This window comes from Pteropus alecto, unplaced genomic scaffold, assembly GCF_000325575.1.
Source record: "Pteropus alecto unplaced genomic scaffold, ASM32557v1 scaffold161, whole genome shotgun sequence".
In the NCBI taxonomy this organism is placed as follows: Eukaryota; Metazoa; Chordata; class Mammalia; order Chiroptera; family Pteropodidae; genus Pteropus; species Pteropus alecto.
In genome coordinates, this window is record NW_006432943.1 from 569,131 (window position 1) to 577,914 (window position 8,784).

An 8,784-nucleotide genomic window follows, 5' to 3' on the forward strand; every position below is an offset into this window, starting at 1 on the left:
CTTTCCTTAAAATTTCAAGTATTAACAAGTCTTTAAACATTATCTATAAACTGACAACTCCCAAATTTATATTTTTCTGGGAGCTCTAATCTTATATAATTGGAACTGCTACTAGCATATCTTAGAAAGCACCTCAAACTGAACACGCTTAAAACTAATCTTTTACTTCTCACATACAGAGATGTCCATTCTACCTCTGTCTTTCCAATTACAATAAGTGGCACCATTATTCAACTGATTGCTCAAAACAGAGATATAAGTACCATCCTGAAATCTTTCATCTTCCTTATTCCCTACATCAAACCCACCAGAGTGTGCTGGCTATTTAAATCTCAAAGATATCTTACTCCATGTGATTATTTTCAATTCCATTGGCATCACCTTATTCCCAATGAACATAATCACTTGACTAGATAACTGCAGTGGCTTCTGAATAGGCCCCCCTGCTTCTACTTTCTTCATCCAGCTATCCCTGACTCAGCAGCCAGACTTATCTTTTCAAAATATGAATTCCATGATACTGCTACCTCGTTCAAAAAGTCTCAAAGGAATACGATTGCACTCTAAATAAAATCAAGACTCCATTTGGGTCTACCACTTGAATTTTTTTAGTTACATCTCCACTTCTCTTATTCCATTCAGGCCACAGGATTTTCTCTGTTAAACTCTCTTATATGTAAGGACCTTTGTACATATGTACTCTTTTCCCTGTCCTGAATGGTCTACTCATGACCTCTCATGATTAGTTGTTTCTTATCTTATAGTTTTATTTTAAACATGACTTTTTCTCTGAAGCCTATCCTGACCACCACCAAAACAGAGACTTTCTAAATGTATCATAAGTCTATTCCATTACTAACAGGACATTTATCATTCTCTTTTAGGTCATTGATATTTATTAATGACCTATAGTGGGCCATGGCATTCTAAGAGAGCCATGTCTTTTCATTAGTCATGAGGCCTAAGACTAATTGCTAATAAAAAGCCTCTTGGATAACTACTGCTCTATAAATGTTAGGTTTTTATTGCCATGTTAATGATATTCACTATCTTCAACTACATAACTAGATATGTAATTGCCTGATTAAGACTTCACAGGTGGGTAAAATATATATTGAATCACGTATAGCAATATAGTATCATTGTGCTTCATGTTGCTAAAGCACTAGAGAGTAAAATTCAATAATATGAAAACTCAAAATGAGAGTTCAAATACAGAATTGGGCCATATAAATGAGAAGAAACATGGAATTCTAGGCTCATTTATTAGATGCCTAAGTCTGCTAGATCAGTGAAAACCATACCCTGTTAACATCAGTGCCACTTAGCTAATAACAGTATTTAAGACTAGATAAAATGCAATTTCTTAAACTGTTTTCCAGATATTTCTAAGCACAGTGCAGATTATTAAAACTATTTTATCTAACAGGCAATAAATAGCACCGATATCATTAATTAATTAATTAAGGTAATGGCTGTGCTCATTATCCATTTTGGTCACAAGAAATTAATGTTGTTTCTGAAAGTTGGAGCTGTTAAAAGGTTTCGGGTGGAAACTGCTTTGATAGCTCCCCATCCTGGTAGAGCTAGTGGGCCCCTCCACTATCCTCACAGAGCATGCTGGGCCTCTTTTAGGACATTTTTTTCACTGTATTAAAAATTATTCATTATATTATATATCTGTCATCACTCCTACTCATTTTTCCACCCCCACCCCCAACTGGAACAATAACATAATACAACGGACCACGTCTTCTTTGTTTTTGTATTTCTAGCTCTTGATAAAAGATATTTTTTTAAAAAATGCTTGTAAAATGGATTGATTACATAACCTTTTGAAACCTTTTAAAAGCCAATTTAGGTAGCATAATCCACCAGAAAAATTACAGTAAAAAAACGTAGGTTTTAATTCTAGTTTTATTCTTCAATCCATGAGCTTGGTCAATCCATTTAATTTCCACGTTTCCCACTTCCTTCGTCTAAAAAAATGTGAATATAATTCATTATGCCTTCTTCTTAGACATGACAGGATAAATGAATTAACCTATATGAACTATTATGAACTCTTCCAACCAAGGGCAAGATAAAATTCTAAACTTTGTCTCCTCTTTGCTTCTGCTTTATTTTCCTCAGCATATCTACTGAAGGGGAATTTGAAAGTTCTTTTGAGAGGAAATCATGAAACCAGAAATCAAAAGATCTCTTATAAAAGTTTTAGGTTTATTCTAAAATAAAACAAATCACATTATTCAACAGGATAAGTGGTGATTATAGGTGGATTTTCCATATCTTCAGGAGGCTAAGTTCAGATAGAATTCACAGACATTAGATTATATACAATTATAAGCATCCAAATTTAAAATGAAACCGTAAACATTTTCCTGTTGGAGAGTGCATAGCTTGCTAAAAACTAAATGGGGAACAATAAACTTTGAAGAGCTGTGAATAAAAGATTTTAAGGACAAAAAGTCTTCATAATAGAACATATTCCATTTATTTGTTAAGTTGAAAATAATCTTCCTTGTAAAGTACATTGTATTTTAACTACTTTTGTTATAAATGACTGGTATTATCCTTAATTGGATATCACCATTTACCTTTCCCCTCACACACGGACCCAAAAAAATTCACAGCATCTCTTAGAAGCTAACTTCAAATGACATTTCAGGGTTAAAAGAGGCTCCTCGATTCCCCATCTGTTCTCACAAATGTGTTCAAGCACATAAAAAAGAAACATGATATTATCAATACACCCAAGTTCTGAAGCTCTATCATACTGATCTGATCATGGTGTAGTTTCCCATCGTAAGCTTGGCAGGAAAGGTTTGCTTTCTTTCTGCTTAGTGAAGCTGTTTTATCAGCATTGGCAGTATTAAATAACAAAGTGGGGGCAGACAGCCCACCAGTTTGAGCCTTAGCTTCTACGACAGACCTCAGAGGTAAGGTATAAGGAGGGACTTTTAAGGCAATTTACTCACAGACGAAAGTTTTATTGTTAAGTTTTAACTGAACAATCAAATCATGTAGTTACAAGGCATTATCCCTAAAATTGCTTACTTTTTAAAATCTAAATCTGTATCTCACTGCCCATCTTGACATTTTCTTTATTGATAATTGTGGTCAGGAGCCTAATAAACTAAAGCTAACACTACATAAAGGTTTCAGATTGGTTTACATCAATGAGAATACTTCACTACTAATGTAGTATGGCAAGCTTGCTTTGTAGCAGGTAACTATTGACAACTGAGAACTGGCAGTGCCCAAAAGTAACACCAGTGTCCTAGAAAAATATTTCTTCACGAGGTAATTTTTCTTTATTATCTTAAAGCTTTTACATTAGTATAAACCATTGACTATGAGCTTCTCATTGCTTCTGCGTGGTAATGACTATCACTAGTATATTATTTTGATTCTGTTTTTGAGGTGTGGTTTTATAACTTTGTTAATGGTAAATTGAGAAAGCCCTTGATCAGTACTACTGTATAGCTACGAGAGGCTGAGGAGTCCTCTTCCGTTGCACTTAATCTAAAAAGATTACTGTGTAAGGACCCCTAATATTACCAAAAATATAAACATCAACAAAATTTGGTATATCTTGAGTGACAAACTAATTCCTTAAAAATTTTCATGAGTTTAGATATATGGGAGATATTCTCCAATAAAGAGATAAGACTATTAGAGAATAAAATCAATGAACAGACTATTTAAAGATTTCTCCGTTCACTTTTTTTAAGTCACCACCATTAATCCTAGGTTATCTGCATTTGGACAATATATTAGTAATAAGAATTTAAAGGAGCTATTAGACAATAATATTAAATCTCAATATTATAAAAACAAAGTCATAAATAAAAGACATTAATAACTTGGTTTAAAACTTCTGATATATTCGTTGTTATAATAGTCTAAAAATTTGAGCCAATATGACAAACTACAGTTTTTCTTTCACTTTGCATAAAACAATGTTTAAATTAGGCTATCTAAAAAAATAAATCATAGTCATATATATTTACTGAACCATTAAAATTGTATTACAAATGTATTATTATATCTAATACTTTTATAAAAGTTTTTACATACCCATTCAGTCAAAAAATATTCATTAAACACCTACAAACAATAATGTACTTAGTATAGTAGGTTTTCCCTATCTTTAGCATCTATATGTCTAGTAAGCTTAACTTTTATATATGTCTTTTATTTAAAAAATATATATAGGTATTAAGGTACATTATTAAGGTATGTTATAGAGTAGGTGTAGATTCAGTTCAATCTCTAATTGCTATCTCTTAAATATTATATAATAATTAACATCTGTAATCATAAGACTGAATCACTGAAAGTGATATAATCTAAACTATGTTAACACTTGATAGTCTTTAAAATTTGATAAATTAAATATGGCAGGGTGGTCTTTTCCATAGATTTTTAATTAATAGGGATAAAATGAGGTTCTCAAATATAAGAGAACATTTTTTATTCTTAGGAAAAAACAAACTGTCTTTAAAATGAATGATTAATAAAATAATATTATATTTACAAAGTCAACAGTGACAACCAAACAAACTTCAATTTCATAACATGGCAACTTAACGATAGTAGGTGATAACAGAAGAGAATTCCAGAAAGAGATTAAAGAAAGAACAGAAAAGAGAAATAAGGAAGCAAATAGGAAGGGAGAGAGGGAGAAAGAGAAAGGAAGGGAGAGAGAGAGCAGGAGCGGGGAGGGAGAGAGAAACTAGAAAGACGACAAGAGAAACAGAAACCATTTCTTTTAAATCTAATGTTTCAATTATTAAAGAATTCATTATGCTTCCTTGAAAAAGACTCTTTCAGCTTGCTATTGACATTCACCCCTAATTTTCTGCTATCATTCAGTTCTAAAACAGAAGACTAAAATTTGATGAATTAAGAAAGTGGTGCTATCCTTAGTACCAAGGTTCGCACTATATTATATTTCAAATCCTAGTATAGTTTTAAAATAAAGGGAAACAGATTTTTATCTACAAGAAGAAGGTATGTCTCTACATATGAGAATATAAGTACTTTAAGGAAACACAAGGAAGTGTTAAAAATACTTTTTAAATTGCCATCAAAGCATTATAAAAAGTAAGTTAAACAAAATATGCTTTCTGTATTTACTTCTGCATAAACTGATAATGTATGTATTAGAAAAGGAACCTTATGTAACCAGAAATAAATTGATTATCTTGATAATGTGAAAGCTAAGATACTTTTTGAGATAACTGGTCCTTATTCACAATAAGTAAAAAGAAAGTACCAAAACACCCAACTAACTGCATCATTCCAGAATCATTTCGTTAGAAACAATTTTATTGATATTCTTCGATTTCTCAAGAGCAACAGTACATTTGCTTAGGGCACATTCTTCTCTCAAATATGAGTTTTGAATTCTGCAAAAAATTTGGTCCAGATAATCAAGAATCTGTATTTAGTTTTTACAATGAGAGCTTATCATAGGTTTTAAATAAGGTATCTGTGCTCTGATTAAACTGAAAAGTTAGGCATCTTAGTTTTTTAATGTCAATTAGAATGTTTTATTATAATATATTTAAAACACATTTACATTTACTTCTCCCCAACCCCAATAAGATAATATTTCGCCCATAAAATATTTTAAATGTTTAGATTATCATAATTATCAATAATGCGTGATGAGAAATAAAGAGAACAAAAATAATCAGAAAAAGCAAAAGTTCATTTTACAAAAAAGTCAAGACTAAAACTTAACTTTAATGTTATGTTTGGAATTTCTAATAACTTCCTTAAAAAAATCAACTTAATGATTATAAAGTAAATAATTGATATTGCTATATAACAATATTGGAAAGGAAACGATTTACTGTTGGAGTCTTGATTATATCAATAATGTTTTCTGCATAACTTTAATAGATTGATATATTAATACAGTTAGTGTTCCTGTCTGTCCCTTGCCTCTACTTTATACACTTGTGTTCTAATTATGGTCACAATTATCAGATTTTCAAGCCAGGTAAGTAAAGGAAACAATTAAATAAGGTTAAAGCCTAAAAATTTCCTATTTATATACTCTTACCTGTTGGTAATCCTTTTCCTCGCAATCGGTCTCGAATAGCCTGGCTTCGATCAGGCTTTTGTTCACTGTTACGGGAAAGCTGATCCGTCTGTACATAGGTAATCAAAAATCAAGTTTGACAAAAGAATCTCCCTTTTGTTTGCATGGTAATTGGTTACAGAATGACACTAGTTAGACAATTTTTGGAGAATGTAGCATTAAAGACACTCCACGTTTGATATTGTTAATTTGTATTCCTTGGATAAGATTTATGTAGCTCAGTTCTGGCCAATTCATCTTCAGGGAATTTAAAAGGCAAGAAATAGTTATCGAAGAGTAATCTAACTAAGGAACAAAGTTAGCCAAATTAAAGTAGTTACAATGAGTTCCATCTGAAAACAGTAACTTGAAATGTTCTTTTTTTATAAACTGATAACTATTTTGATTTCTCCAGTTAGATTATAATTTTAAAATTATATTAAATCCGGTATAATAAAGCTTTCACCTGATTGTAACTAGGCATTGAGGGTACTGATTTAAATTGTTTTCAAAAATGATTTTTTAGATTTTCCCAGAAACGCCATTTGAGAAATGCTTTAAACTATGTGGACATATTGAGGGATGACAAATTTAAATAAATGTTCTTTTTAGTCCCCTTTATAATAAAATGTTTAAGTAGTCTTAGACTTTAGTAACTTTAATCAAGAGTACTTGTTTAAAATAAAGCATGTCAAATTGGGTCAAATCTTACATTGATGAAAAGTTAGACAGAACACTGCGTTTATTCAGATGATTATTAGAGTGAAAATTTCAAGTAATAAATGGAAGGAGAGAGAATGGTGAAGAGAAATTACTAAAATCTGTCCCAAACAGCATGCATACACACATGTTCACACACACATACACACATAGGGAAACTTGTTTGAGTATGGATTAAAAATTTGTTTCAGTTGTGTTTCCTAGCTATAGAAAGATTTAAGTGGAAATATTTCTGAAACAATGTTATCATCTAAATTACTTAAATGATATTAGTTCAGATTGCACTATATTATCAGTAACCAAAGAGATGAAGAACATCCTGTATCCGTACAAATCTCTGCCTTGGCACTGCTATTAATAAGAGCTATCATTCACTGAGCAATTACTATAGGGCAGGCACTACCTTAAGTGCTTTATGTACTTTATGTTATTTAGTTATTATCTTCTCATTGTAGATAAAGGGAGAAGTAGCAAGGAACCTTCTAAAGACATTGAAAAGCTCATCAAAACTGAAGTAATATGGGTAGACGGTATGTAATAGTTTTTCTTATTTCACAGATAAATGAAATTGTGTTAAAAACATGTTATAACATTAAAACAGTGGAAGAACCAGGACCAATAAGCTAGCCTACTGACTTTTACTCTATGCTAATTAATTTTAGGTAAGTAAGGACTGTGGTCACTAAGAATGAATTTCACACTGAGTGAGCCTGACTCATTCTATCAGTTACTGGAGGAACCAACAGTGACAGAGGAGCATAATAGCTAACAGCATGGACTCAGGGGTCAGAGAGATCCAGGCTGCAATTTTGTCTCTGTCTTTTACAATGTCTGTGGCCATGGGCAAGTTACTTAATCTTTCGGGGCCTTAGCTTCAATATCTCTAAAACGAGGATAAAAGTAAAATTATCTCGTGTAACCTGGGGTTGTTATGGTGAATACATATGAAAAAGGACATAAGCCTAGCACAAAGTAAACACCCCCAAAACTGTAGTGGTCAGAGTTACTTCTGTCCAGTGATGTGCAGGAGACTAGCAAGAGCAATGGAAAGATGAGGGGATCACTGTTATCCTATTTAGCCCACTAAACACCCCATACCAGACTTATTACTGTTCCTCAAACACATCCTGCTCCTGTTTCAAAGCATTTATTCAAGTTTACTTCCTTTTGCCTAGATTTTTCTATCTAGTCTAGAGGATCTAGTTCAAAGTGTTATTTTTTTTTTTCCTTTTAAAGGTTAATATTTCTTTTTATTAAACTTTTTTTCAATTATGGTTGTCATTCAATATTAATGTAAAATCAGCAATAGGACAAAAATCAGCAATAGGACAAAAATCTTGGGGGAGCTGCTAAAACTTATGGAGTGATCTTCCTGATAAGTCCTGTACCCGCCTGGCACCATATATGGTTACTACAATATTATTGACTATAGTCCCTATGCCATACTATTTTCCCCACCCCTGTGACTCTTTTGCAACTGCCAATTTGTACTTCTTAATCCCTCACCTTTCTCACCCAGCTCCCCAATTCCCCCACCCATCTGGCAATCACCAGTTTGTTCTCTGTATCTATGAGTTTGTTTCTGTTTTGTTTTCAACAAATAATTACTGAACACTTACTTGCAAAAAGAAATACAGTTCCTTCTCTGTTGAAGATGAAGTCTACTGAATAATCAAAAATCGCAAGTGTCCATGTCTACTTCTGAGCTCTAGTAACCCTTATGAAGGAAGGATATGCAGCACTCTGAGAAACTATAACAGGAAATGTTTTAGTCTGCCTGGACTGCCATAACCAACTACTGTAGACTTGGTGGCTTAATCAACAGATGTTTATATTCTCATAGTTCTGGAGGCTGGAAGTCTGAAATCAGGGTGCCAGCATGGGTGGTTTTGGTGAAAGCTCAATTCTTGGCTCTCAGACAACTGCCTTCTTGTTGTGTTCTCACATGGCAGACATGGGAGGGGAAGGGA

General features: G+C 32.6%; 1 protein-coding gene across 11 annotated transcripts in view; it reads right to left on the bottom strand.

The window, feature by feature from the left end:
- Positions 1–8,784, bottom strand: part of PTPN13 (protein tyrosine phosphatase, non-receptor type 13) — a 260,232-nt gene that overhangs the window by 93,043 nt on the left and 158,405 nt on the right. For all 11 annotated transcript variants that reach the window (XM_015586042.2, XM_025043825.1, XM_015586045.2 and 8 more), the window contains exon 6: positions 6,077–6,164. In XM_015586042.2, coding sequence (XP_015441528.1) covers positions 6,077–6,164 — 88 coding nt within the window. The remainder of the gene's footprint in view (positions 1–6,076; positions 6,165–8,784) is intronic.